Source organism: Rhinopithecus bieti, unplaced genomic scaffold, assembly GCF_001698545.2.
Source record: "Rhinopithecus bieti isolate Rb0 unplaced genomic scaffold, ASM169854v2 scaffold_5273, whole genome shotgun sequence".
NCBI lineage: Eukaryota > Metazoa > Chordata > Mammalia > Primates > Cercopithecidae > Rhinopithecus > Rhinopithecus bieti.
In genome coordinates this window covers 503,743-518,810 of record NW_016805057.1, presented here as the reverse complement: position 1 = coordinate 518,810, position 15,068 = coordinate 503,743, and the positions used below count along the sequence as shown (strand labels likewise).

The following is a 15,068-nucleotide window of genomic DNA, read 5'->3' as shown; positions in this document are numbered from 1 at the left end:
AGGGAGGGAGGAAGGGAGGGAGGGAGGGAGGGAGGGAGGGAGGAATGCATACAGGCCAAAAGAAATCAATGTTTATGAAAGCACGACTGTGTGCCAGGCTCTGGTCTAGGTGCTTTTGGTTATATTTACCATATTAATTCTTCTTTAGCCTCCATTGTGTGTATTATTATAGGCAAGGTAAACGAAGCTCAAGGTGATGAAGTAACTTGCCAAGGATCTCGTAGATATGAATATTAGAACTAAATTTGAAGCCACATCCTAGTCCAAAGTCCATGATGTTTCCAACACATTGATAAGTGTTTAAAATACCTCTGTGGATTTTCTTTTCTATTAAATTTCTGTCACCCACGATAAATGGGTTAAACTCATAAAATTAACCTGTTTGCATTCTCCATTTTATGTCTATTGTATTCACCACATCACCCCACCATTTGGTGTAAATTGCCTCAAACTTTTTCGAAAAGAGGCAGCCTGTAAATCAGTTCAATTGTAAAGACTCATCTTTGCACACCAAGGTCACCTTGGAGGGAGGTAAAGGGCAAGTGTCATCTTCTCATCTGACAGATTAAGTATCCAAGGTTAAGCAACTTGCTCAAGACCACACAAGGAAGCAAGCCAGAACTGCAAATGAAAGCTTAGCCTCTTGATTCTGAGTAAACCTCCTTGGCCAAGTCTTTTCAAGGAGTGGGTGGTAAGTGCCTGGGAGCTTGCCTTTCTGCTTCTAATTTCTCTCCGATTCTTGGAGAGCAGCGCGTTTCTGGCACTTGCTTCAGTAAGCACACTGAGAAGGGTCCAACTGGCATTTATTTAATTACCATAAACAGATGTAGCACTTTGGCTTCAATGAGGCAGCTTCTTGATGTGCTCATCAGCCCTCCTGCTTACAGGGAGGCTCGCACAAGGCACTGGGGTGGCAGAGAACAGTCAGGTTCCTGCAGTGCCAGCGCCTGTCCCAGTGCCCCCAGGCCACCACCCTGGGGGACACTGTGACAAGCAGACATCATGGAGGACAGGGAATTGTGACGATGGCACATCACTCATGTCTGAGGCCTTTCCTCAGGTTTCCTTTTCATTCCTTCCATTCCAGTCTCTCCTGTGAGCCTTCTGCACCCCTTGGTGACTTTTCCCAGATATCAGTGCTGTTTAATGAGGTGGCTCTGAGACCTCCTTTGGTGATTCTCCCTCCTTGGCTCCTGCCTGAGTGTTTTCCTCCCGCTTTCTAGGGTCAATGTGGACACAGTGCCTCCTTTCTCTGGCTTTCGACCTGGACACACGGCTTGGAGGCATCATCCCGCTTTCCTTCCAGAAGCCCACCTCTCACCCTGACGCCTCCTGCACTCAGTTCTTCTCACAGCAATATTTGAAAAAGAAAATGTTGGAAGGGCATAAGGGGAAGCATTTACCAGAAACCAAGGTAGAAGCTGAGTTAAATTAGGTAGGAAATGGTCATTAAAGTTTCGTTCCTCTTTGATTTTAGAAAAAAAAAAAATTAGTTATAGAGTATGACTGCTAATGAGAAAGGAAATTTCAAAAGGCCTGTGGATCTCTTAGAGAACAGGTGTTACATGCTAAAAGCCACGTTCTCTTAAAGGCCATTTTCCTTTGTATAAATAGACTTCTTTCTTTTTTTTAGAGAAAAAGCAGCCTGTTTCATAGTATGTGAATGCTTAGAGAGCATTTGCATTTCCAATGTGGTCAACCAGCTTCCACTGTTAGATAATGACAAGACAATCATATGGCCCAGATTTGGAGACCAGTCCCAGTTGCAGACATTTTTGTCCACCTGTTAAACCAGATAACTCCTTTCTTAAAAAAACATGGTCATAGAGCACAAACTTCCTTTCCTACAGGATAATTTTGAATTGGGCATTTACATAAAGTTGTGGCAAAGATTTTCCAGAAATATTGTATACAAACCATAATTTTTAGGCTGTGTGCGGTGGCTCACGCCTGTAATCCCAGCACTTTGGGAGCCCAAGGCATACAGATCATGAGGTCAGGAGATCGAGACCATCCTGACTAACATGGTGGAACTCTGTCTCTACTAAAAATACAAAAAATTAGCCAGGCGTGGTGGCACCCGCCTGTAATCCCAGCTACTCGGGAGGCTGAGACAGGATAATCAATTGAACCCGGGAGGTGGAGGTTGCAGTGAGCCGAGATCGCACCACTGCACTCCAGTCTGGGCAACAGAGCGAGACTCCGTCTCAAGAAACAAACAAACAAAAATCATCATTTTTACCAAGCCTGAATTTGGAGGGCTTAGCTCTTTGTAGAAGCTTCCAGACAACCAATTCTATGATCAGGAAGGAGAGCTAGCTCAACATCAAGGTTAAAAGCAAGAGCTAGGCCGGGTGCTGTGGCCGACGCCTGTAATCCCAGCACTTTGGGAGGCCGAGGTGGGTGGATCCCCTGAGGTAAGGAGTTCAAGACCAGCCTTGCCAACATGGTGAAACCCCATCTCTGCCAAAAATACAAAAATTAGCCGGGAGTGGTGGTGTGCACCTGTAATCCCAGCTACTTGGGAGGCTGAGGCGTGAGAATCCCTTGAACCCAGGAGGTGGAGGTTGCAGTGAGTGGCGATCGCACCACTCCCCTCCAGCCTGGGTAGCAGAGGGAAACTCTGGCTCAAAAACAAACAAACAAACAAACAAACAAACAAACAAACAAAAAAAGACCAGGAGCTAAACTCTGCTGCTCATGGAATGGGTTCTGGACAGGTTACTTCATCTCTCTGTGCCTCAGCTTCCTCATGTGTAAACTGGAAATAGACTAATGAATTATCCTGAGGATTTTTTAAAAGGCAATTCAGGTAAATCACTTAGTACAGTACTTGGCACTTAGTAAGTGCTCAATAAATGTTAGGCAGTTAAAAAATATACACATAGTCTTAATTTGGGTTCCCCAAAAACAGAGCCCGAGATAAGGATTTGGATGCAGTGGTAAATTTGGGAGGTTATTCCAGCAAGCAGGAGGAAGGGAACAAGTCACTGCACAGGTCACAGGAACTTAATCCCACCAGGCAGCATAGAGAAGCACAGAGAATGCTACCAGGATGGCCCGCCCAGAGCCAGAGCATCTCTGTGTGCGTTTATACACACAGAATGAATAAGACAGGGTCCCGGCTCAGCGTTTTAAAGTGAAATATACTCAATATTAATCCTAAGGCCAAGCATGTCAGCTCAGTTGTTTGTCGTGAAAAGTAACTCTGAGGGATGACATATCAAGACATGCTTTAAAGCACAGAATTTTAATTTTTAAAAAAGGTTCTGCCACAAAGACCTGGGTGACATTGAGTAAGCTTTTCAACCTTTTTCTGTTTTGATATTCTGTATAACGGAGAATGATAATAATATACTACTTCCCAGTGATGATTAAATGTAATAGCACTTAACATAGTTCCTCGATGTAGCATTTTGTGGTTATTATCATTATTGCTTTTATTGTGTGCGTAACTAATACAGTAGAAAACTATTGTCAGGGTTTCAGGATGTGTAGCCGCCTTGGCCTAGTATAAGTCATCATACATCCCTAAAGTACACAGCGGGAACCCGAAGTTCCAAGTGGCCACTTGCCCTGGACTCCCTGGCACATCTTGGCAGAGTCGTAGCAGTTAGATCCGAGGGGCCATGAAGTCTGGTTATGAAGCTGGCAGGTGGCAAGGCTTGCTGACCAGTCTTTTGTAAAATCTGTGTTACTGATCTGCATTTGGTTTCATCTCTATGGGGCCTTCCTAATGCCAAGCTAACCCTGCCCTCCCTCTCCAAGCATGGGCTGCAGTGGCCCATCTCTTCTGCAGAAGATCATGTCCTTTTCATCTCGGGGAGCCAGGGCCTACCGTTTCCTTTCTCAGGCTACACTCTCCTTGCTGGAGTGCTGGTGCCACAGCTGAAAACAGCTCTGCAATGTGCAGTTCCCTTCTTATCATGGATTTATTCTTGATTAAAAATACATTAAAGGACCAAGAAATGATTACAAGATATAGCATCTTGCAAGTAAAACTGACATTTCCAGTTAGACCACAATTCTAAATTATCCACAAAGACTCTGTTCTTCTAGTAAAAACATTATGTTTGCTTCTGATCTGTTTTCTGATGGTGCCATAGTCAAGATGAATATGTAGTGTTTGGATCCATCCTGCTGTTTGAAGGTCTGGGACGATGGCTGCAAGGGTTTGGTGACTTCATTTAGAGCCTCATCCCTGTCTCTCACTATATATTTGTGCCAGCACTAGAGACACGAGGACCATTTGCCTTTTTAATGCCCCGCTGTTGTCCAGCTGGTTTATACCTTAACAAGGTCCTGAGAACAAGACCCCTCTGGGAAGAGGTCCAGCACTGTCATGGGGACATATTATAGAGTCAATGTCCTTAACCAAAGTGCCATCCCCAGCTCTGTTGGAGCCTCATCAGTGGGAACCTGGGGCAAGTCACTTCATCCCCTTGAACCACATTTGTTAGACCGGGTCCTTGAACTAGAACATTATTCTGGCTCTCAGCTTAAACACTGTGTGCTTCAAAAGCATGGTCCTCAAGAGGTATGTCATTTTACTGCTGTATCTTCCCCCTTCCCTCCAACATACAGTTGGAGTAAAAGTTTGGTCACCTAAACTTAGGCAAAGGAACTTGGGTCACATTTCGTGCATCAGGTAACATCTCTGCAGGACTCATCTACTAGTAATGATGATAACTACTGTTTTTTTTTTTTTTTTTTTTTTTTTTTTTTTTTTTTTTTTTTTTTTTTTTTTTTTTTTTTTTTTTTTTTTTTTTTTTTTTGAGACGGAGTCTCGCTCTGTCGCCCAGACTGGAGTGCAGTGGCCGGATCTCAGCTCACTGCAAGCTCCGCCTCCCGGGTTTACGCCATTCTCCTGCCTCAGCCTCCCGAGTAGCTGGGACTACAGGCGCCCGCCATCTCGCCCGGCTAGTTTTTTGTATTTTTTAATAGAGACGGGGTTTCACCGTGTAGGCCAGGATGATCTCGATCTCCTGACCTCGTGATCCACCCGTCTCGGCCTCCCAAAGTGCTGGGATTACAGGCTTGAGCCACCGCGCCCGGCCGATAACTACTGTTAATGGAGTAATTATAATATGCCAGGTGCTGTGCTGAACACTTTATGTAAATCGTATGTATATTTTTTGAGACAGGATCTTGTACTGCTACCCAGGCTGGAGTGCAGTGGTGCAATCATGGCTTACCACAGCCTGGACCTCCTGGGCTCAAGCGATCATCCCACCTCAGTCCCTCCACCCTGAATAGCTGACACTACAGGTGTGGGGTTCATCATGCTCTGCTAATATTTATATTTTTGGAGACATGAGGTCTCACTATGTTGCCCCGGCTGGTCTCGAACGCCTGGGCTTAAGAATCCTTCTGCCTCAGTCTCCCAAAGCGCTGGGATTATAGGCATGAACCACCGTGCCCGGACTGCACATCATATTATTTAATCTTTACAACAACCATTTTATAGGGGAGGACATGCAGACTGTGGGAGACCAAAGATATTATCCAAGGAATGCAACATTGGATTCAAACCCAGATCTAACTCCAAAATTCATACTTTAGGTCCTCAACTAAAACATTTCTCTTCTTTCCCAACACCACTTTCTCCACTTACCTCTTTCCTGAGGCTGGTTGGTTACAGACTGGGTGGAGAAGAAGGGTCTTGTTTCTCTCTATTTGTTCTTCCACTGTGCTGGGGGCCAGTTTTCCCCACCCACTGGGCTTTGCATTCTGTGATCTTACACTTCTATTCAGAGACCACTCAGGGCCCACACAGGGGAGCATCTCAGAATTGCCATTATTTCTGTGTGTGTGTGTGTGTAGAAACTCAAGTTGGAGTGTAGAGAACTCAGGCCTAGGGCTTAGCTCATTAATGTTTAATTTTCTGATGACAGTGGGATCTAGGGGTTCTGTCTTGCCCTTCCTTGATTCCAGAGGCTGCAGCCTGGACTGAGCATCATCCCCCTTGTCATCCATGCCCCGCTCAGAGGGAAGCTATGTCCTCAAGGTGCAGCGAACTGCAGGGCAGAGAGAAAATGTACAACCTCACAGGGACATGCAGTTTCTGCCTCCATCTGTCTCTCTACCCTGCTGAATCTCAGAGTGGTGTCACTGAGCCTGCAGATATATACCCTTCAAATCAGATACCCCTCACAGAGCCACCTACCAACGTGCTTACTCGAGCCTCTGCTAATGAAAAGAAGGAATGCATAAGTCATGAGGGGCACGTTTTCAGGATGAGCAGAGAAGGGGATTTATCTGCATGGCTCCTGGCTCTGTGAATGACAGGCCCCAGCTCGTTCAGCTCCTGTCTCATGCAGGCATGAGTGTCTTCCTGAGACCCAGCCTGTCTTCCAGGCTCAGAGCCCAACGGGGTTCCATGCTTTCTTTGAAGCTAAACATTAAGGACAAATCTGACTTTCACATGAGGCAAAAAAATTGTTCTATTCACAATTCTCTTCAAGGCCAAAGATAACTCACAAAATACCAAGAAACAGCAAGCACCAAAGTTTGCAGAGAGGAAGGGAAGGCAGAGAAAGACAGCCAGGTGAGGCATGTGGGGAGTCAAAGCCAGCTTTGAGTAGCTGCTTTCATCATAATGACAATGCTAACAATTGGTGCCAGTCATAATCCCAAAAGATGCAATCACAAACATTATAATCCTAAAAGTTGAAATCCCCAAAGATCAAAATCCCTAAAGTCTAAAATCCTGAAAAATCTCATTCCCAAAAGATTAAAATCCCAAATGTTAAAATTCTGAAAGTCAAAATCTGGAGAAAGGATTGGTACATTTAGGTTATATGCAGGATAACTGCACCATGTTAGTTGTATCGTGTTAGGCAAACTATTACCTTGTTATTGTCTTATGCGGAAATTAAGTATGATTTAAGGAGATGCGTATGGGTGCTAAGTTGTGGACTTGTGAACTAAATTTTAGGTGTCAAGTTGACTGAATTTAAAAATACCTAGAAATCTGGTAAAGCATTATGCTGGGTGTTTCTGTGAGGGTGTTTCCAGGGGAGGTTAGTGTGTGAGTATGAGTGGGTTATCCGGGGAAGAGCTGCTCTCAGTGTTGGTGGGCACCATCTCATTGGCTGATGGCTGGGAGAAACAAATACAGAAAACAAATCAATCTCTCTCTGAGAGCCGGGACAGACTTTTCTTCTGCTGCCTTGGACATCAGAACCCCAAGCTCACCAGCCTTTGGACTCCAGGACTTACACCAGCAACCACATTTAAATGAGAGTTAACCATTGGCTTCCCTGGTTCTAAGGCCTTCGGACTTGCAGTGAGCCATGCTACTGGCATCCCAGGGTCTCCAGCTTGCAGATGGGCATGTCGTGGGACTACTAAGCAGTCATAATCGTGTGAGCCAATTTCCCTAATAAATCCGCTCTCATATATCCGTATACACACATATCTTATTGGTTCTAGCTCTCTGGAGAACCCTAATACAGATTTGGTACTGGGGAAGCCGAGTATCATTCATTCTTATATATTCCTTACAACACAATGGAAGAGATCTGTGAAATTGACCCCTCACAAAAATGCTGTGATAAGTTAAGTGTATGAAGCTATTTAATGGTGAAAGATAAAAGTTTAAAAGCTAATTACATTGGTGCTATGATAGCAGAAAATCATTTAATTGCAATGGCCCAGCAATAACCAAACTTTCAAGTGGACAGCATACACTTATAAAATTTGTAGACCACAACCACTCTCCAAATACAAGTGCGGCGACTATTTTGAAGATTCTAGAAGAAGTGAAAATGCAGGTGAAAGATACGAAAAAACTCCCCTGCCAAATTATTTAATCATGTACTACTTCTGCCCTTTCACACACAGTGCCAATATACTATGCTATGTATTTAATCTTCGTATTGTCTCCAATAATAGATGTATACATTGTGTAAAGACTTTTAGAGAGTTCTCTCTTGTTTTGCGGATTATTTTTTTTTTGTTGCAAATTTGACTCCAGGAAAGTACATTATCACAATGTTGACCTTGTGTATAGGCATTGTGCGTGTGTGTAAAAACGCTGAAACTTCCTCAGTAAATAAAGAGCTGTCCTTTCTGTACATCTGCATTTGTGAAAGATACAATTTCTTGAGATTTCGGTGGTTTGGGTGACTGCACATGCAATGGTGACTCGCTGGTTTTTGAGCCATCCATCAAAAGATTTACGTTGTCCATCATAGTGTTTCAGATAGCCACAGTTACAAAGCTGGGTGCACACAATCACCAACCATAGTAATATGCATTTATACATTTCTCTGTTGATCTAGTTCTTTATGAATATAGTTTGTCTGTTTATAACTTATCCCCATGCTACAGTTGTTAGTATATCTGAGTGTTTATGCTTGCAAAAATATGTATGTTACTATTGCCTCTTTTATTGTGTTAAGTGGCCTATAAAACACTCTGTTGTATTTTGTGTGTTTCTCTTAAAAATGTAAATAAGGGTCTTAAAATTAAAAAAACTTTTTTCCATAGTTATATTTTTGGGACTTTCATCTTTCCCAATTTCAACATTCAGATTGTGTCTTTCAAAATTATGGCCCAAACTCATAGAAGGGGTGAGGGATTAAGGAAGGATGATGACTTAGAAGCTCTAATTTGTGAAGAAAATGTGGCTGTGGTAAAGGGGAGATGGCAAGGTGTGTGGTGCAGCCCAGGGTATCATGCTGCTGGCCCCGGGAAGGGAGATAGGGTACAGGAAGGGGACTCTTGCAAGTTTTCACTCTCACACCATGCATCTGGAGGAAGGGACTTTTAGCTTAGCATAATTTGAAGGTAACCTGGGGCAGTGTAGGAATATAGATCTGATGTTAGATGACCTAACTTCTTTTTTTTTTTTTTTTTTTTTGAGATGGAGTTTAGCTCTTGTTGCCCAGGTTGGAGTACAGTGGCACGATCTCGGCTCACCGCAACCTCCACCTCCTGGGTTCAAGCGATTCTCCTGCCTCAGCCTCCCAAGTAGCTGGGACTACAGGTGCCCGCCACCACGCCCAGTTAATTTTTGTATTTTTAGTAGAGACCGGGTTTTACCACGTTGGCCAGGTTGGTCTCAAACTCCTGACCTAAGGTGATCCACCTGCCTTGGCCTCCCAAGTGCTGGGATTATCGGTGTGAGCCGCCGCACCTGACCTAGAAGACCTAATTTCTAGTCTCAATTTTGTCAGTAAGGTCTCCATTCTTTGGGTTGATTCCTTCCACCGGACATTTCGTGTCTAACCAGGTCACTGTTTCCCTTTGGAGGAACAGAGCTAGTGGATGAAGATGACTTTGCTAAGGGTAAAATATCTCCACAGTTAATTTTTTTCTTGTTGTTAATTGCTAGGAAAATAATCCATCTTACCCCAGGGAAGCCATCCAAATAACTCAGACCTCTCTGTGGATTTCAAAGAAAGCTTTCAGTATCTATTTTCTAATTTTCTCAAACAGTCCCTGCAGGTTGAGGGATCATGGTGAAGAGAATTCCACCAAATTTGCTTCGAGGCTGCTGGATCAATGTAGTACAGAGGTAATCGGCTCACCTCCTCACAGCCGCCAGCTTCAGCCTCCCCTACAACTCAATCACTGGCACACGGCTAACCAAATTACTGCTCCGGGCTCTGGGCCTCCCCGTTATATGACTCAGGAGCCTCATTTGCAATCACCATTAACCAGAAAAGCCGCACGACTGCTCTGAGCCCACAGAGTGGAGTGTCATACAATATTCACAGAAACCCATGGGCCGGAAGAGGCTGCAAAGCCTTTAGAATAACGCTCGCACAGTGACCCCCACCAGCTTGGGGTCCCCTTCCTTACCCTTTCTCCAGCCCCTCTGGCAAAGTGACTCCAGACTGGACAGAGAAAGAAGACTGTGAAATGCCCAGAGCTCTGGGAATGGGACCGTCAGAGGTGACTGTGTGGAGAGGAACTGAGTAACCCACATATCAGCTATTAAACAATCTTGTAGGAAGCCTTTAACTGCTTAAAGTAGGTATTCATGCAGAACACTCCAAAGGCCACCTCTAAATCTCTAAAGACAATGCTCAGGTCTTTACCTCTCATTCAGCCGCCTGCTGTGCTGTGTGAAACAGAGTTAGCAAAGCCCGGTGCAGCACGGGATTTCCAAAGATTATCCTATAAATGGCAAAGGCGGGCACACATCTCACATCTCTCCTTTCCCAGTCCTGCCTCCTCCTCTTCCTTACAGCTCCCACCCTCCCCACTGCCACTCAATACACATTTATCCACACAGGTTGGTCTTAGAATGAAAGGCACGTGGATGCATCAACAAATGGTACTGAAGTGCCCTAGCTTTAGATTTCATATCTGTCAGGCACTTAAAGCCACGATTGTCCCATATGCCCCTCCCATTCCATGTGTTCGTGTGTGTGTGTGCACGTGTGTGTTTCTGTTGTAACCCAAGGTTAATGGGGTTGTCTGGGGTGGTGCAGGCACGGGGTGGAGGTATCAGAGAGGGCCTCATGGAAGTTTGCCAGAAAGCATTTTGCTATTCTTCTTTCAGAAACTTGTTTATCAAAGGCTGTGGTTAAGAGGAGGAAGCCACTCAGCCAGCCTCAGCCTAGCTACTGCCTGCTTGGGAAGTGCTCATGACCGATGCCAGAAGGGCTCTGGCTAGCACTACAGAGCCTTCTCTGGAAAAACCTGGGCACAGGGACTGACCGATCCTCCCCTCAGAGGGCACCTCTGCAGATGGTGCAAAAGAAGGCAGGGCTGCCCAGGGCAGGACACTGTAGAAGCAGCTACTGCCAGTGGGAGTGGAGCCAGGAGAGAAAGGCTTTCTTGGTTTAGAAACAAGCAAAGGACAGGAGGGAGAGAGGAGTGCTGAATCAGGACCAGGAGCAGGCGTCCTCATGAGCGCCAGCCTGAAGTCTGCTCGCCACATTTCAATAACCACTGTGAATGAGGAAGCAGAGGGCAGCCGGCCAAGAGAGCTGGCTCCTTGACGGTCACTTTTCACAGGGTGGAAAAAAGTGGGGGCACCATTTGGAACCCTAATCTGTGCAAGTGGTCCTCAGAGACAGAGACAGAGACTGAGGGAAAAGGTCTTGTTTGCACTCCACTGCCTGGCACTCACTGAAAGCTGAGGTCTCTTATGTTCAAGGCTGGCTACTCTAAATGTCCCTTTTAATTAGGGTGAGCTTCAGGGGTGTAATGGCTTTAACCAGAGGATCTGATGTCCCCAGGAAGGCTCTGCCTTCCATTTAGAAGGAAAGGCATCAGCTTGCTTGAAGGAATCCCAGGTTACTGAGTAATCACTATAATAAGATTGAGAATGAAGGTGACCTATAGAAGCATGGCAAATACACAATTTTCTTTGCTTTGTAAGAGAATTTTGATTATAACTCAGCACTTGCCTCAGGTTCTAAAATGCTGTTGGTTCGAATTCTCAGGAAAGCCCAGGAAAGGATAAAACACATAAATGCTTCCACAAAGAAAAACACAAGCTTCCCAGCCCTCTTTGTAGCTACACGCAACCCAGAAAATTGAACGCAAGGTTGTAGTCTCTCTGTCCTTGGTCACCATTTCATGTACTGGCCTGTCATACAAAGTGTGGGGAAGCACGGCAGATCAATAGCTATTCTGGGTTAATATTGCCACAGAATTTTTTTTTCCTTTAAAAAAAGAAGGACATTCCTCCTCATTACATAGATCACAGCTTATTACATCCAAGGCATATTTCCGTGGTCTGTTTATGGAAATTAGTGTTTAGAAGGAGTTTTTTTGAGGTTACATGTGCTTTTTAACACAAGCAGTGGGGCAGTGATGCTCCTATAGAGTTAGTCCTTTTAAAGCTCTGCAAATGACTATCAGCCCTTAGGTTTGAGAAGGGGGTACAACTTACCTGATGGGCCACCTGCACCCTCCAGGTCTCTCCCTACCTGGAGCCCTCTCCAAATCCTGTGTGCCTCATTCCACATCCTGGGGACATTAGCAGCACTCAACTTGCTTTATCTGGGGTGATGTTCCTCTGAGCAAAAATCCCTAAGTGTTTTTTTATGGGAAATGAAAAGCCAGATAAGCGTGTAAGTGAAAAAGTGAGCCCTAGCCTCTCAAAGCATGTCATCCATTTTTATGTTACTGATTATCTGATTTCCAAATTGCCTGAATGTGTTCAGTGACAACTTTTGAATTTGCTATTGGAACTCTACAAATTATATATACAATAACATACATCATTTTTAGAGGAGAGTTGCGAAACACCTCTGATACCTCTCTTCAGTCTCAAAAGCTGAGGCGGAGAAAGGGCAGATGTTCATAAGCCCATTTAAAAGGTGAGGAAGGGAAGGCTCAAAGAGGTGCAGGAGGCGTTTAAGTTCACACAGCTGGCCAGAGCTGACTCAAGGCCTCCAACGCTAACTCTGGACTCCTGGGTCAGGGCGGCAAGACGATTTGTCAATACCCAGGCAGACATCATTGAGAAATACACACAAGTGGTTTCCTCTCACTCCACACAGAGGCCTTAACACCTCGCTATTCTCCATCATCAGCTGCAGTCAATGAACCATATAAATTCAAACTTCAGAAACGCTAAAGTCTCATAAGCAATTTTTAAAGGTATTAAAATACAAAACAGAAGTAAACAAAATTTCTTGCCCCAGGGAACTAACTAATGCAAAGTGACAAAATAATGGAAGTTTGAATGCGGTCTCAAAAGTGGCCATAAAATGGAATTCAGAATTATATTTTAATGTGTATGCTATATACTTGCTTTGCCAAGGGTGACTGGTGTGAATTCTTATTTATAAAACTAAATTATACAAGAAGAAAAGAAATAGTGGAATGAGAGGAAAGAGCTCGCAAGCAAGAACAGGTGTGAACAGTTGCATGCGATGGTATTCGTCACAGCTGGGGTACCAGAGAGAGTCAGATCCTAGGTCAGGTGCACCATAGGGGTCCCAGGACAGTCCATCGCTCCTCCACCAGGACTGGTCTTGGCATGTAGCCCCAGCAGCTCCAGGCAGCTGTCTTTCCGCGGAACTTCTAGGAGTGGGGGTACCCATCAGCGCTGACCTGCGGCGCTGCAGCTGAGGATAGTCTGGCCGTGAGAGTTTATAAAGTAATGGACAACAGGCAATGCTCTTCCTCCCCAACAGCAGTGGTCAGAAGGACAGATCTATCCTCACAGAGACTGTCGGGCGCTGCAGACATGGCCCCTCCCCCCGGCACTCAGTCCTGTCTTACACAGGAGGACAGGAAAGGAACTTCCAACGAGTCCACCTTTTATGTTAGGAGAAACGTAAGGTGCTGAGTTTCCCATCCGGGGAGTTCAGCTTCACTGTCTCCCCAGCCCCCACTCCCCTGACTTCCCCTCCTCCCTACCACCCCAGCCAGTGGCCCATCGTTCCTTTCCCGGTCAGTCTTGGCTGTGATGTTTAGCGGCTCTGCCGGACCCCATATTTTGTCTGGTCTCTAAAAGGGCACTGACCTGAGGGTACAAATGCAGAGGCCGCGGGGCAGCTAGGCAGTCACGAGCAACCCAGCACCCAGCTGCCTAGGGAGCTTCAGGCAGCCGCGGCGGCAGCTCGGAGCTGGTTTCATTATTACACAATCCAGGCAAATCCTGCTCCAGTACAAGGAGCGCATCTAACCAGCAGGAAGGAAATAAGCCAAAATCCTCCCGACACCACACACACACGAGTCCGAGGACAAGGACAAACACTTTGCAGAAAGAACCCTCCCCCACCCCCACCAACCTCCAGGTCCCTGTTTCAGGATTCCTCACCCCGCAGCGGCTTCTAAAATCCTCGTGTTTGACCACCTCTCCCAACACATGGGACAGAGAGCAATTTGGCTAACTTCAAATCCTGTCTCCCGAGCACTTGCCCACAAATATTAGGGGGAGCGATGGGGACGCCCCCTGTTCCCTCCACCACCCTCACTTCTGCCCCCCACGCCACTCTCAGGTTGACAGCGTCGGGGAAAGACACCAGACCATCAATCCAATTTTTCCTGCCAGTTAGGGAAACAACGCTCGGTCACTAACAGCACCCAGCCACCTAGAGAGCGAGAGTGAGCCGAGGCAAACACGCCGGATCCAGCCCCCGCGACCTGGCTTTGCAAAGGGCTGCACGCGCTCACCGGAGGGTCGCTGCCGCCTCCGAGAAAGGACTTGAACCTGAGCCCAGTGAAGATAAAACGACACAGAGACTCACCTTCAGGTTGTGAGTGGGGTTGACGACACAGACAAGTTGCCCGGCAGCGGAGAAAACCCGTTTAGCTTTGTAGTGCTGAAATCGGAGATGAATGAGATCTAATACAGCCCCAAAGCACTGGGTAAAGAAAAGCATCACAACTTTTGGGGGGTTGTTGGCCCGGGAAGGCAGCGGAGGCAGCTGTGAGTCCTTGGGCTCTGGAAGGAGCGCAGCCTCTGAGACACTCCGCTCCAGCCGGGCTTAGCGCGCCTTCATATTCATCATCAAAATAAGACGGTTAGAATCTTGCAGCAGTGAGGCGGCCAATCAAAAGGACAGAAATGTTATCCTTGAGGTGCAGAGACAGCCAATAACAAATGCCTTCCCTACCGAAACTCCCTGATGAATTGAACCTGGCGGAGAACGTATTATTGAACATTACCATAGATCAGCACATTGCATTTATCTTGTGATTACAGCCAACCATACCTAATGCTGGGGAGATAGGCTGACAAAATTGATTGCTTAATGTGTCTCCATTTATTAATTGACTTAATTTAACATGAGAGTCTTTCTTAATGCCCTGGCAAGAACGTAAAGCGTTTAAGCAGCCAAATAGTACAACACCCCGCTCCAAAGTAGGCAGATGGATAACGCAGATCGTGGCTCGACTCACCAGAGCTGCTTGGGAGAAAATAAAATATTACTAGACTCTGATTCCAGATAAGGACTTGGCAGCAGCAAAAATGTGTATCTTTCAATCTTGCGTTCTGACTTTCTGCAATTTGGATTACAGCCCCTTGATAAATCTTACTCTCCACTCTTTACCAAAGAAAAGAATCCCTGACAAATGCATTTGGAGTTGAGGGGTGGAGGGAAGCACATATATATGTATTACTATATATATATATATATATATAT

General features: G+C 45.6%; 1 protein-coding gene across 2 annotated transcripts in view; it reads right to left on the bottom strand.

Annotated features, from left to right (window-relative positions):
* The window catches only part of SIAH3 (siah E3 ubiquitin protein ligase family member 3), a 127,243-nt gene that overhangs the window by 62,182 nt on the left and 49,993 nt on the right, over nucleotides 1-15,068 (bottom strand). Inside the window, exon 1 of one of the 2 annotated variants that reach the window (XM_017870970.1) lies at nucleotides 14,169-14,450. The exons of the other annotated variant lie outside the window; for it this stretch is intronic. Coding sequence (XP_017726459.1) covers nucleotides 14,169-14,303 — 135 coding nt within the window. The 5' untranslated portion in view covers nucleotides 14,304-14,450. Of the gene's footprint in view, nucleotides 1-14,168; nucleotides 14,451-15,068 lie in introns of those variants that run through there. 2 annotated transcript variants of the gene reach the window in all.